The sequence below is a fragment of the Nelumbo nucifera genome, chromosome 8 (assembly GCF_055504915.1).
Source record: "Nelumbo nucifera cultivar China Antique chromosome 8, China Antique-T2T, whole genome shotgun sequence".
Classification (NCBI taxonomy): domain Eukaryota; kingdom Viridiplantae; phylum Streptophyta; class Magnoliopsida; order Proteales; family Nelumbonaceae; genus Nelumbo; species Nelumbo nucifera.
In genome coordinates, this window is record NC_142656.1 from 11,094,016 (window position 1) to 11,111,701 (window position 17,686).

General features: G+C 35.0%; 1 protein-coding gene across 3 annotated transcripts; it reads left to right on the forward strand.

Annotated features, from left to right (window-relative positions):
• Window positions 1–6,239: 6,239 nt before the first annotated feature.
• LOC104592243 (heat shock 70 kDa protein 15-like) lies at window positions 6,240–12,358 on the forward strand. 3 transcript variants are annotated; one of them, XM_010251481.3, is made up of 10 exons: window positions 6,240–6,380; window positions 6,804–8,035; window positions 8,231–8,458; window positions 8,591–8,686; window positions 8,774–8,995; window positions 10,505–10,699; window positions 10,807–10,953; window positions 11,041–11,190; window positions 11,341–11,471; window positions 11,781–12,358. In XM_010251481.3, exons 2-10 carry the CDS (start codon window positions 6,866–6,868, stop codon window positions 11,992–11,994), a joined length of 2,553 nt encoding a protein of 850 aa, XP_010249783.1. In that variant the 5' UTR covers window positions 6,240–6,380; window positions 6,804–6,865; the 3' UTR covers window positions 11,995–12,358. The 3 variants fall into 3 exon arrangements, with proteins under 3 accessions (XP_010249783.1, XP_010249784.1, XP_088749592.1); XM_010251482.3 differs by having other exon boundaries at window positions 6,307–6,442; XM_088893466.1 differs by lacking the exon at window positions 6,240–6,380 and having other exon boundaries at window positions 6,566–8,035.
• The last annotated feature ends 5,328 nt before the right edge of the window (window positions 12,359–17,686 follow it).

Sequence of the window (17,686 nt, forward strand, 5' to 3'; positions counted from 1 at the left end):
CAATATTTTTAGTATTTATAGTATTTATTTAAGTATTTCAAAATATTGAAAGTGTTTTTCGTAACAGTATTTTATATTAATGGTGGTATTTAATTAAATAAAAAATTTAATTAATTAATAAATAATGTATTGCCAATACTATTAATTAATTAAGTAAATTAAGAATCAAACAAATATCATTAAATAATGTTAATTAATTAAATAAATTTAATAATTTATTACATGAGAGGGAGAAGGGAGTGATGAAGTGCTTCATGAGGGAGCAAGAAATGATAAAATGAAGAGTGTTTGAGAGTTCTCGGTTGGGGTAAGGGAGAAAGCTCAAGCTATGACGTGGCAAATTTATACTTTATTATATATATAGATATATAATGGAACTTTTCTATTAAATAACAAAACAAAAATAGATTTACACATAAATATTGAAAATATATTTATCACAAAAATACAATAAATATAAATTTTATTATATATAAATATATAATATATATAAAATAAGATTTAAAAAATATGAAATTTAAAAGTTATTTTCTATAATTATTAATTGATATATGTAAAATAATTTTTTTATTATCAGTACATTAACAATTGCATTTATTTTTCTATTGTTTAATATCTATCAAAAACAAATTTCTTAAAGCTATTACCTATTTTTGTTATTTGAAAGCTTCAATACCTTTAAATTATTTAATATACTTTTCATTATTTCAATAATATTTTAAAAAATTAAGTTATTTATATTTTATATTCTTATTATCAAACATTATTAAACCTATTATAATTATTTTTGTGTTTTTGATAAATTTTTTAAGGTTATTACATAATTTCTTTATTTTATCTATTTTATTTGTTTTTAAATAATACTTAAAGTATGATTTAGTTATTAATTTTTTAATACCTAGAATATTTAAAATTAGGTATTTACAATATTATTTATCTATTTAAATAATATCGCTATTTAGTTATTTCAATATTACTTTTTTATTAAATTTCATAATCCATAAAATTATAAGTTGTACTATTATTACATAATTTTGTAAAACATAAAATTATTATTAATTCAAATATTATAAATCTATTACAACAATTTTTTACTTTTAATAAAATTTTGAAGTTTATTACATAATGTCATTATTTAAACTATTTAAAATTTTGTTATTTCGTTATTTAGTTATTTTAACTATTTAAAATTTAATTATTTAAATTTTACTACATAATTTCGTTATTTAAAATATTTAATTATTTAAATTTTATTTATTTTAAACTTATCACATAATATTAAATATTTCGGTATATAATATTTTTTTATTTTGAATTTTTATTATTTGAAGAATATTTAAATTTAATAACTCGTAAAATTATAATTTATATTGTTAGTACACAATTTCGTTGTAAGTTTCATAAAAGTATACAATTATTAATAATATGAATATTATTAAATCAATGTTTTTTTTTTTAATTTTTAGTAGATATTTTAAAGTTATTACATAATTTTATTATAATATTTAAATAATTCTTAATCCTTTTAATTAAAACTTTCTTTTGATAGATATTGATAAAAAGTGGGAGATAGGATAAATATGATTTAGAGATAATTATACTAAATTAGAAACAATTTAGGAGATAAATAGGAATTATAGATAATTTTGGAGAAAGTGGTGGATAGTGGTGCTACTTGGGTAGATTAAATTAGATTTTTATGGAGAGAGATTTTATGAATAGTCTTAGGAAGGGATATCCACATGGATAATGGGGAAAGCTCAGGTCATGGCGTAGCTTCATTCTACTTTAGTATATTTATGGATTAATCCATATATTTTTATTCAAAATGGGAGCATGGTATACATAAGAAATAAAACATATGTTTTTTTTTCACTCAAATTGGTCAATGTGAAAATGATACTTTCTTCCTTAACTTTATATTTATACCTAGTACAAGTAAAAATCATTGGGGGAGAGTATCCCCAAATACCAAAAAAAAAAAAAAAGCATTACAAAACAAAAATCAACTTTGCACTTTTATGAATAAGGCATGAATGTATTTGTACGATTTATTAAAAATATTTATATTTGTGTCGAGCATTTTGCAATTGTACCCTTCTCAAATTTCTCAAATGGAGCTTTCAATTTATTTTTTTATATTTTTTTCTTTCCCCCTATACTTAGGCTATATATATATATATATTATTTCAATTATATTTTCCTTTTATTATGTTATTTTTTCTTTACTTTCATTTATTGTTTTTTTTTTCGTTTTCCTTGTGTTAACGTGAGTCCGGCTTCAGTCAGAGCAAAGCCTATTTGAACAATCTTTACAGCCTTGCATTGTGAATATCTCCCTACTTATGTACTTTACTTCATGGGTAGATATTCTCAATGTAAGGTTACAAGAGGCTGCTGGAACGGTGTGAGCATGAACTTGCTCTTACTTAAGCCAAACTCTGAATTGGTTTGAAGTTTGAACAATTTTCACGAGGGACGACTGACGGTGAGAGCAAGAGCATTGATTGAATAGAATCTTCTAGCCTTCTAGGTAGGGGTTCAAGTAGAATCGGCCCACGGGCCCAGCCCAAATTCAGCCCATTACCGTGATAGCATGTATCAGTATTCTTCCATACGTCTACGTTGTTGTATTACCCGTCCACATTCATAGATCGGGAGCCCCAATATGCCATCTAGCGATGAGTAAGCATAGAAGGGCATACGCGTGAGGACGACAACGACATTTTCATATTAAAGATCTTTCTAGAAACATGGTATCTCGAGTCCTCTAGGACCATCACGGCCGTAGTACTCCCCAAGGAAAGCATTTAAAAAATAATAATAGGAAAATTTTCTAATCAATCCAACTTTAAAATGTGACAATACAATATCCAAGCTTTCAAAATGTGACAATTGAGTATTTAAATTTTCAAAATGTGACAATTCAATACCTATCATTAACTAGTCCCTTAATCAGCTGTTTGAGTAACATTTGAAAAGTCAAAAATGCCCTATGAATGTCATCTATTTATCTTCATCAATCATTCAAACATTGACAATAAAACGAACAATCCCAAATTCTTTATTCTTCTAAATAGTCACCAACTTTTTTGAATAAAAATGGCTATGATTTTAGACTATTCATTTTTTTGTCAATGTTTAGATGGTTGGTAAAGAGAATTATATGGCATTTGAAGGATATTTTTTACTTTTCAAATGTCACGTAACGGCTGATTAACGCCAGGTACTGCATTGTCACATTTTGAAAGTTTGTATACCGAATTGTCGCATTTTATAGTTAGGGTACCAAATTGTCACTCGAGCCAAATTACATCCCAAAATAATAATAAAAGCGTTGTACATCCTTTTATATGCTAGCTTTTTTAGTAAAAAAATTCTTTATAGTTTTATTTTAGCAAAAACCTCTGCTAAACTTTTAAATATCTCTACTAAAACCTCCTTTAAGTGATTTAGATAGAAACTAGTAAATTTACAAAACTACCCCTGAATAATTGTCAAGAGACCATAAAACCTTTCAAAATGTCAGAATTGCCCCTACCTCCCCTTCCTCTCACAATAAAAGGGAGCAGTGTGAAATCCTTCCCCCGATCTCCTATTCACTGGCTTTTTCTCTTTGATTTCTTCTTTTTTCCCCCTTTTCTCTCTCTCTCTCCCCTCCATCCCCACTTTCCCCACTCTTCCATCAAGTCGATTGAGTTAGAGCAACTAAAGGCACTATTAATATTTTATGTATTCGTTTAAAAATTGTAATGTTTTGGTCTTCTCATCTTGCGAGGGTTTCACTGTTGATGGAATTGCTACCATGTTTTTGTTATAGATACATTGGCCATTCCAAAACCAAGCTGAGATTTCATGGGTTTGAGCATTGATTATTTGCAATAGGGCAAACAAGGGTGAGTTCACATCTCCACCCCACAACACATCCCCATCATGTATTGAGAACATCTCCCGATGATGATATCATCGGTTCTGGTACTATCATTGGGGGATGTTCCCAATACATGATGGTGATGTGCTGTGGAACATTGTGGGGTGGCCCCTTATGGGGCAGAGATGTGAACTCAACAAGGGCAATGGGGGTGAACAACTTCTCTACAAAAAAGCTGGAGGACCTAATAAAATATTCAAAGGTGCCACTTGCTGTGAATTAGGTTGAATGCCACCCTGTTTGGCAGCAACCTGCATTGCACAACTTGTGTGAATCAACCGGTGTTCATCTCTTAGTAAATTTTTGACTGGTTGATTTGGAGTTTGATAGATTGCCTAGTATAATTGACTAAGCTTCATAGAAATTCCTCACATGTACCGTTGGCCTAATGGCATTCCAACGATTCCTAGGGGATCAAAAGCAATGAAATTTACGCAAGAAAGGTACCCGAAGTCAATTCATGAGGCAAAATTTTTCCTATATTTATTATTAAAATTCCAATTGTGTAACCAGAAGAAAAAAGAAATGCTTGATTCATGATAGACAAGGACTTTTCTAAGAAGTAGAACAACCTTCATTAGAATATCATTATGTGATGCAAATATGGTTCTCTAGATTCTTTGTAGTGAAGGATTCTTTTCTATCACTGCCATCGTGAAGAAGATGAACAGTATATAGTCCCTTTGGTTGAGAGTGGGAACAGTGAAGAAGAAGTCACGCCGTTCCCTTCTATTGTGAGAGGAAGGGGAATTCCTACATTTTGAAATATTTTAAGGATTCTTTGACAATTAATCAGGGGTAATTTAATAATTTTATTAATTATTCGTTGGATCATTGACATATGTTTTTATCGAGATCTTTAAAATTTTAGGGGAGGTTTTTATTAAAGTAAAATTATAAGGGAGACGTTTTGTTAAAGTAAAATTACAAGAGTGATTCTTAAGACTTCAGGGGAGGTTTTGTAATTGACCCTTTAAATTATGGCTGCTCATAAGAATACCCAACCAGACCAAGCAGACCAACTCGGACCGACCCAACCCGAATTGGCCGGGTTTTCTTCAGCACCGGGCGGTTTCGGGTTGTAAAAAATCATAAACCGACCTGAACTGAACCAACTTAGTAGTTGGTAGTTAGTTCCTAGTTAGTATTTACAACCTACTTAGTTTCTACTTAATTAAGTTGTCTCTATCCTAATTACAACCTAACTTAATTTATAGTCTTCTAGTTAGGAATGATATTAATGGCAAGTATTGTAAGACAACTAGACAATGAATTTTTTTGGAAAAATTTAAAGAAAAGAATCAAAGGATCATTGTTTTTATGGTATTTTACACCAAATAGGCAACCAATTACAATTAGAATTAGGTGTCATTTTTTAGTTAGATTAGTAGGTTTATTGAAATATACAAATTTCAACCTTTTTTCTCTAATACAGTTTGACTTTCTATTTTCTTGATAACTTTTATTCTAACTTGGTCCGCCCCCTACCAATTTTAGTATTATTTCTCTAATAGAATTAGGTGTCCTTTTTTACATCAAATTTCAGTATTTTTTCTCCAATCTACCAATTTATTGCCATGGTTGAACTTAGAGTCGAAACCGACCCAACCCGACTCAAACCGACCAGGTCGATTTTGCTTAACACAGTGTCGGTTTCGGTTTCAATTTCAGGTAACCCGACCAGGTCGGGTCGGTTGAAAAAATCTCAGTAAACCGACCCAACCCGACTCGTGAACAGCCATACTTTAAATTAAGGTTGTTCACGGGTCGGGTTGGGTCGGTTTACTGCGATTTTTCCAACCGATCCGACCTGGTCGGGTTATCTAACATAGAAACCGAAACCGACCCAGTGTTAAGCAAAACCGATCTGGTCAGTTTGAGTCGGTTTGGGTCGATTTCGGTTCTAAGTTCCTCCCTATGATAAAATCTTGCTAATTTTAAAAACTGTCATAAATTGAACGTCATTTCAGCCATCTCCTATGATAAAATTTAAATGAAAAGTTAATCACAAAAGTTGTTCATTAATCACTATTCACTAATCCAAAGTTTCTTACAACCATTCAAAAACTAGGTGGACTAATGGACTTTGGAACTTCATGTTTGAACTAAGTCGGTTTGGTTCGGGTCGGTTTCTGTTTTCTTGTGTGAAAACTGAAACCAACCCAAATCATAGGTTTAGGAATTTGCACAACCCAAAACCGACCCGTGCTGATGAAAACCCGGCCGACTCGGGTTGGATCTGTCCGGGTTGGTCGGATTGGGCCTTCTTATGAACAGCCCTACTTTAAATTTCATAAAAGCTTTCCAAGTCTCTGGAGGGTTCTAGAAAAAAAACTAAATATTACATCTAGGTCCTCGCGCGTGCGTGTGCGCATGATAGAACAGCCGATCCAGAAGACGTCCCTTAATCTCAAGAAAAAAAGATACCAGGAACTCTGCGAATCGCAAGGTATGTTCTGAAAAACCCTAGTTGCTCAATCTACACTCGTCCAGTCATCTGCTCTACAACGTGTAAGCCTTTTCCAGATCCGTGTTACAATTGTAACTGATAGTGTTTAGCTAGGGCTTAGCTCCATGTTCATTTCTGTTGTCTTCGTTTGGTATAGAATCTTGTTTTTTCTGAATATTGTATCTATCCGTTTTTTGCTTTTACCTTTTTTAGTGGGAAATTGGTGTTCATGGAACTCCGATGCAAGTGGCTAATGTTGTTTATCTATAGATTCGTGCTTAGATCGTTTTCCGAATGCATTTTTTTGGGCGGAAGTGGAAAACTTTTTTGTTACGTCTGAATGGAACTCTAATTTTACGATGATTATGTTGTCATTTCTGTATTTTCGTTGATGTCAATTCATGTATTTTGCCCGTTGTTCAGATCGTTTTTTTATTCGCCGGAAGTAGGCCAATTTTATCACCCGCCCGTTAGTTCCGGTGAAGATGAGTGTTGTCGGTTTCGATTTCGGTAATGAAAGCTGCATTGTTGCCGTTGCGCGGCAACGAGGGATAGATGTGGTTCTTAATGATGAATCGAAACGGGAGACCCCTGCTGTCGTCTGTTTCGGTGAGAAGCAGCGGTTCATTGGAACAGCTGGAGCTGCCTCAACTATGATGAACCCCAAAAACTCAATATCCCAGATAAAGCGATTGATTGGCCGTCAATTCTCTGATCCTGAACTTCAACAGGACCTTAAGGCCCTTCCTTTTACTGTCACTGAAGGGCCTGATGGGTATCCACTAATCCATGCGCGATATTTAGGGGAATCTAGGGTTTTTACACCCACACAGCTTCTAGGAATGGTGCTCTCAGACTTGAAGAGCATAGCGGAGAAGAATCTGAATGCAGCAGTTGTGGATTGTTGTATCGGGATCCCAGTTTATTTCACGGATCTTCAAAGAAGAGCTGTCTTGGATGCAGCTACAATTGCTGGTTTGCATCCTCTCCGGTTGATTCACGAAACAACTGCCACAGCTTTAGCCTATGGGATTTACAAGACGGATTTACCTGAGAACGATCAATTAAATGTTGCTTTTGTTGACATTGGTCATGCAAGCATGCAAGTATGCATTGCAGGCTTCAAAAAAGGCCAGCTGAAAATCTTGTCTCATGCCTTTGATAGATCTCTTGGTGGCAGAGATTTTGACGAAGTTCTGTTCCAGCACTTTGCAGCGAAGTTCAAGGAAGAATACAAGATTGATGTGTTCCAGAATTCACGGGCTTCCCTTAGACTCCGTGCTGCTTGTGAGAAGTTAAAGAAGGTGCTTAGTGCAAATCCGGAAGCACCTTTGAATATTGAATGCTTAATGGATGAGAAAGATGTCAGGGGGTTCATCAAAAGAGAGGAATTTGAGAAGATCAGTGTTCCAATCTTGGAGCGTGTTAAAGGGCCTTTAGAGAAGGCGCTGTCAGAAGCTGGGCTCACTGCTGAGAACATCCATGCAGTTGAGGTTGTTGGTTCAGGCTCTCGTGTTCCAGCCATCATTAGGATATTGACTGAGGTCTTTGGAAAGGAACCTAGACGCACCATGAATGCTAGTGAGTGTGTAGCCCGAGGCTGTGCTCTTCAATGTGCTATTCTTAGTCCCACTTTTAAAGTGCGTGAGTTCCAGGTAAAAATTCCTCTTCTTATGCCAGAACTTCAAAAAGTTCATTGTTATTATTATGACAAAGCAAACTGCTATTTTACATTCATACTTGTTATTTTGTTCAGACACTTTATTATTATTTTGTCGTTTTGTTTTTTCTTGTTTACTCATAGACCTACCTTGATTTATTGATAATCTTCTTTTTGCCCCTCTAAACAGGTAAATGAGAGCTTCCCTTTCCCAATTGCATTGTCTTGGAAGGGTTCAGCTCCAGATGCCCAGAATGGTGCAGTGGATCAACAACAGAGCACCATTGTCTTCCCAAAGGGAAATCCATTTCCTAGTGTCAAGGCTTTGACATTCTACAGGTCAGGCACATTCACGGTTGATGTCCATTATCCTGATGTGAGTGAATTAAAAGCGCTTGCGAAGATCAGTACCTATACGGTAAGCATATCCACCTGAAGTTCTCTGTTGTGAATCAATAACCGTTTTAACTTGGCTTCATATTTGTATGATATTTTGTTTTGAGCTTCCTAATTTTTTTCCTTTTTAATTTTCAAAATGTATCCTTAACAGATTGGTCCATTCCAATCTGCAAAAGGTGAACGTGCAAAGCTGAAGGTGAAAATTCGCTTGAATCTTCATGGCATTGTATCTGTCGAGTCTGCAACCGTAAGTAATGCATATAATTGTGATTTAATTCTTGTCATAATTGTGATCTTTTTTTGTTTTATTAACTCCTTTTAATCTCCATTTCAGCTACTGGAAGAAGAAGAAGTTGAAGTTCCAGTTGTAAAGGAGCCACTTAAAGAAGCTGCAAAGATGGAAACTGATGAGGTCCCAAGTGATGCAGCCCCCACTGGTACTGGAGAAAATGATGTAAACATGCAAGATGCCAAGGATGCCACTAATGCTTCAGGGGTGGAAAACGGAGCTCCTGAGTCTGGAGACAAGCCTGTGCAGATGGAAACAGATGCAAAGGTTTGAAAAATCATGCATATCTTTTGATTGCTTTGTTATTATAAATGTTGTGTGTTTTCAAGGTTGTGTTTTCTGATTTTTCTTCTATGGAGCTTTTCCTAGTGTATTACTTGATCGTATGAATTCCATTTATGCATTTATGTTCTTTTTCTTTATTATTTCTTTTCTTTCCATATGTGCTGGTATTTTTTGTCCTGGAGTGCACGGGCAACTTTTGAATCTTGTGATTTTTCAACATTTGCTCTTTGAGGTAGCAAAGTTTTTTATTTCTTTGATATCCTCTCTATTTTTGTGTACATGGAATGATATTTTGTTTGATTGCTATTATTAATCTAGTCTGATATGTTCTAGTCGAAAGGGAGGGTGGTAAGTTCATTGTAATGTCAAAAAGTCAACTAATAGCAGTTGGAGCCTATCCACTCTTTTATGGGTGAGGTTCATATATATATATATATAAGAATTGAAGTGATTATAATCAAAAGAGTTTGGAGCATGATACTTTCTTTGACCTTTTGGGCCATTTGGTTTTAATATTTTGAGAACAGAAGATGTGAAATTGAAGCTATAGAAAGGATGGTGGCCTTACGAATCATGTTTTGTCGTTAATAGCCTTTTTATGAATTGTAATGTTTGATATTTAGTATTTTGTATATTTTCATTATATTGTACATTGCCTTGGAGTGGGTGCTGATCCTTTTTGTAATTATTTTTGTCATATGATAATAAACTACAATACCTATCCATTTCAAGAAAAATGTTAACGTGTGGGTGTGCTGGGAGGGGGGAGGTTTAATAGCTCCAATAGTAGGGGTGACAAAAAATGGATAATGGGTCCAAAAGAAGTCAATCGATGACATTGTTGAATTGGTAATAGACAAAAAAAATTATAAAAACATAAATTTACATGCAATGTCACTTGTTTGTATTGCTATTGATGCTTACTTGCTTTGTTATGAATTGCTTACTTGCTATTTTCTATTATGAGCTATTGTTATTTCATGCCTTTGCTTAAACTCACTGAAGATGCAACATACATGGAAGCATGGCTTATGAATTTCATATTACAAGGAAAACAATCTGCCAAAAAATTAGTCTTTAATCTTTGATTGGCAAATAAAAAAATATGACCTAATTGAAGGTAGAAGCTTTTTGATAGAGAAAGTCTACAAGGTGTTGAACACTACCTCATTAAGGTAGTTAAAGAGATGACCTCGTTGAGTGTAGAAGCTTTGTGATGGAAGAAACATCTAAGGCGTAAACACCTTTTTTTTGTTTAGTTTCATGCATTCCTTTCATGTTTTAGTCACACCGTGACTACAGGGATCTTGTCATTCATTATAATTTTCTAGTTTTGCTGCTTCATCTATCACTTAGAAATTGGGATAAGTATGTTTGGCATCAAGTGTTCCTTCTTAGAGATATCATCATTTGTGCCATTTAGGAGTTATGCCCTTTCTGTAGGCCAAATTTCTCTTTCAATTCTTTTAACAGCTTAGTTTTTGTCTGCAGGTTGAAGCTCCAAAGAAGAAGGTGAAGAAAACAAATGTCCCAGTTGCAGAGCTTGTTTATGGTGGAATGGTACCAGCAGATGTACAGAAAGCTGTGGAGAAGGAGTTTGAAATGGCTTTGCAAGATCGGGTCATGGAAGAAACAAAGGACAAAAAGAATGCTGTGGAAGCGTACGTTTATGATATGAGGAATAAGGTTGGTGAAAATCCTTAATTGCCTCTATCATAAAAAGATACTTCATTGCAAGTTTTCATGGTTATGGTTTACTCATGAAATTTACGTCTGCTGTTTTGTTTCTCCAGCTCAATGACAAATATCATGAGTTTGTAACTGCATCAGAAAGGGAGGATTTCACTGCTAAGCTTCAGGAGGTGGAGGATTGGTTATACGAGGATGGGGAAGATGAAACAAAAGGCGTATATATTGCCAAGCTTGAGGAGCTCAAAAAGGTAGGAGCTGTTGCTAACTGTTGGTTGGATAGTTTTATACTTTTGTTTGTATGATATATTTGGATTTAATGTCTGATGGAATTGCAGCAAGGTGACCCTATCGAGGAAAGATATAAGGAGAGCTCTGAACGGGGACCAGCAATTGACCAACTTGTCTATTGTATCAATAGTTACAGAGAAGCAGCACTGTCAAATGATCCCAAATTCGATCACATTGACATGGCGGAAAAGCAGAAGGTATTTTGATGTTCCATCTTCCCATATTTTCTAGCTCCGGGGAGTCATCTCTGACCCCTTTTGCAGCTTTGCTTATAGTTATAGTTAATGTATTAGGGGTTTTATTTCCTATTTGCTAGGCCTAATTGTTCTTTCTTGTTAATTTTGCAGGTCATAAATGAATGTGTGGAAGCTGAGGCATGGTTGAGAGATAAGAAGCAGCAGCAGGATGGGTTGCCCAAATATGCTCCTCCAGTTCTGCTGTCAGCTGATGTGAAAAAGAAGGCAGAGACAGTCGACAGGTATGGCTTGCGTCAGTGCGTGATTCAATTTGATGTACATAATCAATGATTGCCAGTGGACATTTATATTGGTGCTTGTTCTGATTTGTCTTGTAACCGTGGTGTTTCTGTTGAGATCGGCTTCAGTCAATGCAAACTCCCGTTTGAACAGCCTTTACAGCCTACCATTGGGAACATCTCCGTAGTTCTGTGTTTTATTTCATTCCTAATGCAAGGCTACAAAGACTGTTCGAATGGGGCTTGACTGAATCCGGTTTTGTTCCTGTTTCTACTCTTGCATGTATTGAAAGTATGAGTTTGCTTTAACAGGTTTTGCAGGCCTATAATGACGAAGCCTAAGCCAGCACCCGCTAAGCCTCAGACTCCTACGGAAACACCATCTCCAGCTAAGGGGACTGAGAGCCAGCCCCAAAGTAATGACAACGTCAATGAAAATCCTGCAGAAGGTAGTGCTGAGGCAACACCAGCTGCCTCTGAGCCGATGGAGACTGATAAACCCGAGGGTGCACCAAATCCAGCATAAGATGGTTATGAAAATCGTGGGATTTGTGCTATGTTTTCTTCCCACCTCAGTATTGGTCTAAAATTGTAATATCAATTTATATTTTGAGCCTGATTTATGGCTGCGGTTGAAGGAGTGAGGTTATAGTTGATTTATAGGTCTTTGCTTCTTTTTTTTTTTCTAATGTGTACCACCACCTTTGATTGGTGGGCTACTCATATTATTGGGGAGGTCTCTAGAATCCAGTGTTTTTTTCTTAAAGGGGTTTCAAGAGAAGCTATTGAACTTTTTCTTCTCTCTTTCTCTCTCTACAACTCGATACATTTTTGAAGGCCTTATTGTTTTCTTTTCCAGGTAATGTAAGAAAATTTCTTTTTCCATCTTATAACTGCGCTTCATGTGTGCGTCCTCGGAGCTGCTAGCACAAATTTGTCCGCCTTTTTATCCCCAGCTCTTATTTGGCGTTCATTCTATTTTCATCTCTCAACATAAAGAAAATAGGTTGACTATACGATTCTTGGAAAAGCATTATGGGAGGACAAGAAAGTTGCGATTAATTTTTCCATCTGAATGAATTGCTTACATTTGGGCTTTCCAAAAAACAAAACCATATGATAGTTACTAGCGTTTGTTATTTATTTCGCAGGTGTGCAAATTACTGGTAGGCAATACTTGACAAAGTAATGCTCAGTTACATATTTGTTGAGTCTTTCGATTTGCTTGGTAGTGTGGCTGGTAAAATTGACTATTAAAGTTGGGGCCAAGGTACCGCCCAACTCGCTTTGTTGTTAAAAAATCTGACGGATTGAAACATGCAAGACGGTCCTTAGAATAAATAAATTTTTATGGTAGCCTCTGTTCTCGAAGTCGATGCCTTTTATTTTTTGGTAATGTCACTAAGTCGATGCCAGGACTCGTAATTGCATTGCAGTATTTTGTAGATACGGACAACGATGGGTTCTTTTCTAATTGGAGGGGAATTAACATTTAGAAAATATGCTTATAAATCCGCTTGAAACTCGTTTATTCTATTATTATTTAGTAATTAGTATACTGTATAGTGTATACTGATGTTTCTATCCGTTGCTTCTGTGATTGAGGGCCAGTTTGGGCGGGCTTCATGTTGGTTGAGCTGCATTGATCTAGCCGTTTGGAGAAGCTAACAACAATAGCTTTGTTGGAAAGTTGATTTCTCAGGTCATGTAACTGATGTAAGAGTATTTTTGGCTTTATGCCTTTTTCACCAAACATGGATTCACAACTTTTCATGTATTTCCTATTTTCAACAAAATCGCTGCATGAAAGCCCTCCAAAACGGGTGCCAAGGAATGATTAGTGAGGTGGTTAGTAGGAGCGGCAATGCGTACCCACTATACCCTTGTTAGTAGGTTCAGACGTTTAGTGCTCCGTGCTCACAATTCAGACTTGAGGTTATTTTGTCAAACTATCAGATTTAATGGAGCAAATATACTCTTCTCTATTTTTCTATAAATAACATGCATGTGACATAAAATAGAAATAGGGAAAATTCTTGATCAGTATCCCGTACTTTGGTCCCCGAACTGTAAAATGTGACAATTGTATCCAATTTTTCAAAATGTGATAATCCAGTACCTGCCGTTAACCAGTCGTTAAGTGACATTTGAAAAGTCAAAAATATCCTAAGAATGCCATCTAATTCTCTTTATCAACTATCGAAACATTGACAATAAAATGAACAACCCTAAATTCTAGATTCTTCTAAATAGTCACCAACTTTTTTGAATAGAAGATGCTAGGATTTGAGAGTATTCAACGCTTGGATGGTTGATAAAGAGAATTAGATGACATTCAAAAGGCATTTTTGACTTTTCAAATGTCACTTAACGGTTATTTAACGGAAGGTACTGGATTGCCACACTTTAAAAGTTCAGGTACTGGATTGTCTTTTAAAGTTCAGGGACCAAATTGTCACTGGAACCAAAGTACAGAGTATTGACTGACCGGAAATTTTCCCATAGAATTACTACTTCCTTGGGTTTTATCAATTTCTATACATCCAGTTAGTGTTAAAAAAAGAACTTTTTTTAGGTTTAATTTGGGAAGAATATAAGTACAAATATGTATTGTATAGCAAATTTTGCATGAACACATTTGTATTTGTACTGTTCCCAAACTGAACTTTAATTGGACATCTATTTTATAACTATTTTGCTTGAACAAATGGGTCACAGGTTTGTTTTACTTGAATAGATCAAAAGTAGGTTTATTTTACTTGAATAAATGAGTTACGTATTTGTTTTAATTGATTATATTGGCCGTAGATCTGTTTTCGGACCTGGACCTCTAAAAAGTAGGGTTGCAACTCGGATTAGACTGAGTTAAAATTAGACTTCCAAATTCCAGTTGGTCTATTCAATTTTTGGCAAAAGCTCAACCTAAGCGGCTAAGCCCTCTCAAGTTGCACTCCAAGTAAAATGCTGTGTTCTTTGCTTTATAATGATTTAAGATTTCAAATATTTACAAAAATGCATGGTGACTTTGCCTTATTACAATCAAACAAACTAATATACATGGAGATGTCCTGCCGGTTTGTATTCTCTTGTTCATTTGCATTTATATTGATGAAGTTTGCGTTTGTACTATTAACAAACACAGACAAAAAAAGAAAAAAAAAAAGAAAAAAAGAAAAAGAAAAAGAAAAAGAAAAAAGAAAAAAGAAAAAGAAAAAAAAGATAGTGCAAAATAGGCGGTTCTGGGATTTATACATGTGGATTCATAACAACAAAACTGATTAGATTCAGAATAATTGAATGTACGCTCAAACTGGATGTGAGGGAGCCAGAAACAGTGTGTTGGTTTTGGCTTGAATGTATGACAACGTATCTCAAAGGCTTTTTTAGGCATTGCCCGTTTATTTGATAAACAGTGCCATGCCATTGTCAAACCAACGTTTGTTTCATAATGTGGTTATTATTCCGTTGATGTAATGTTTAATGTGCCTAATAACATCTATTTGTCAACAAACCCTTAAAAAACATTTATCAATAATTTTTATCAAGAAAAGTAAAAACGTTTATTTAATAAACGGACTTCATGCAAACATATACTTATTGTTTATTTAATAAATCAAAATTAGAAATTTTTTTTAGTCCTAATATTCACGACGAGTGCGGACTCAATTGGCCAATTGTTTTGCTATAAATATTATGAACCGATAAATATCTTGGAGGCCCACTATTATTGGGTAGATCAAAAACTGCTGAATGGAATTATTTGGTTGATAGATTGAAGTCCAAACTTAGTTCTTAGAAGAAACACACTTTGAGCCATGTGGGTCCCAAAACTTTAATCAAATCCACTCTACATGCTATACCTCAGTACATCATGCAGTCTTATCTCTTATCTAAAGCTATTTGTATGGATCTTAATAATATTTGTAGGACTTTTTGGTGGACTAATTCAGATAAGCATGGTCTTCATATGCATTCTTGGGATACATTCTTGAGATAAAAAAGATGAGGGAGGACTTGGACTTCGTGATGTATCAGCTCTTAATGAAGCTCTGATTCTCAAACTTGATTGGCATTTCCTCTCCAACCCATCAGCTCTTTGGGTGAAGGTGTTAAGGGCAAAATATATCAGGACTAAAAATTTCTGGTCCGTACCACTATTACCCTCCGGATCATACATTTGGTGAGGCATTTTAAAGTTGAGAGATATTTTGCGCCAAGGTTGCCATTGGCTTATTGGGGATGGGTGGATATTGATGCATTGCACAACCCTTGGCTACCAAATGGGGTTCTTCCCTCTACCATGGCTCCCACACCAAGCCACAACATCAAAGTTGCAGGGTTTATTGAGCACTCCTCTATGACTTGGCACAATAATCAGATTGCAACCTCCTTTGATTCACTTACTACTCAGTTTATTGTCTCCATTTGACTTCCTTTACAGGCTGACACAATGCCAGACAAACTAGTTTGGAAGTTGACACTTCATGGATGCTATACTACATCATTAGGTTACAAACTTCTAACCTCTATGCATCCCACTTCTTCAAGACAGCAATTTCTGGCTTCTAACATTACTTGGCGTCAATTCTAGAGCCTCCAGAATGTCTGTCCTAAATTATTCCTCTTCACTTGGGGGTTGCTCCAAACCCACTAGAAGTAAACTCCACAAAATTATTCATTTTTGTAACGACATATCCTTTTTGTGAGTCGGCTATAGAGACAATGGATCGCTTATTTCTGCATTGCCAATTTTCTAGTTGGTTTGGTTTGGTTCCTCTATGAGCTTTAGGCTTGATTCATACCCGACGAGAAGTTTATCAAATTGGATTTCTCTTGATTTGAGTAACGGTCAATCTTATGGTTTGATTTGTGGTCAGTACTTCAATATCCTTTGGCACATTTGGCTTGTCCATAATGCCCTCATATTTAACCATCAACACCAATACCTATAATTCATTATAGAAAAGGCTCGAGTGGATTGGCAGTTGCATTCTGATGTTATTCATCACTTTTTAGTGGTACCTAATGAGAATATTTCTTTGGCCTCAACTATAGTGATCCATTGGCTTCCACCACTAAGAGGTAGTGTCAAAATCAATTTCGAGCCACTGCTAACGATAAATCTAGCATTGGTATTATTATTCGAGATGATAATGGATCATTTCTTTTTACACACACTATTCCAATAGCACCTCAGCCTGCACTCTTCCATGAAGCCTTAGCTCTTTTGGAAAGCTTTCGTTTTACTGCTTCTCTTGGTATTTCTTCTGCTGTAATTGAAGGTGATACACAACTCTTGATTAATCCCTTATACCTTCATGAAGTATCTACACTCTATTTATGCATTGCAAAAGATTCCTATCCCACCTTCAACACTATTTAGTTACTTTTGCTCCACGGATTTATAATCGAGTTGCCCATAAACTTGCTCAACATGCATTGTTTTGTTTTTGAGCGCACACGTGATCTGTGGCACCCATTTATTGATTCATTCTTTGGAATTTGATGTAACTGAGTAATTGTTGATTGGATCAGCCCTCGGGCATTTTCGACAATAAAAAGGCAAGTTTTGGAGTGCCTTATTTGGGCTGGGTTCACATCAATACCTACTTATTTTTGTTTCCGAAACAAGTCCAAATAATTGTTTATTTTTTATAATAGTCATTTATTTGAGAAATTGTTTATTTTCTTGACCAATCTCTCGTCACGTACTAGAATAAACACTTATTCAAAAAATACTTATTTTTAATCATCATTCCCAAATTCTGCCTAAATCTTGATTCCTACTTCCAATCATAATGAAAACTCCGGAATCGTAGATAATTCATTGATTCCTATAGGAGCTTCCGATTTCGGCATTAGCGCTCCCCTGTTTTAGCGATTCCATATGTTTTTCCATTTTACATTAGTCGGTTGATATATTATTCTCCTAAGTCCTAAACTTTTTATATATCTTTTTTTTTTCCTCAACTTTTCCGTTGCAAAAACAAGTAAATGAGAAAATTAAGAGAGAAACCATGACAATTTAGATCAAACACCAAGCAATAATGGATTTCCTTTTTCAGTAGTTATTGACCAAGTAAGAATTAATGCAGTCAATCCCGATACTGTTAATTGCGAATGATTTAGGATCGCTTGAACGCCAACGATCACGACCTGATTCAGATATCAACTCAAATAAGTAGAATCTCGAGTGGCGGGATGGATCGCAGCCTGAA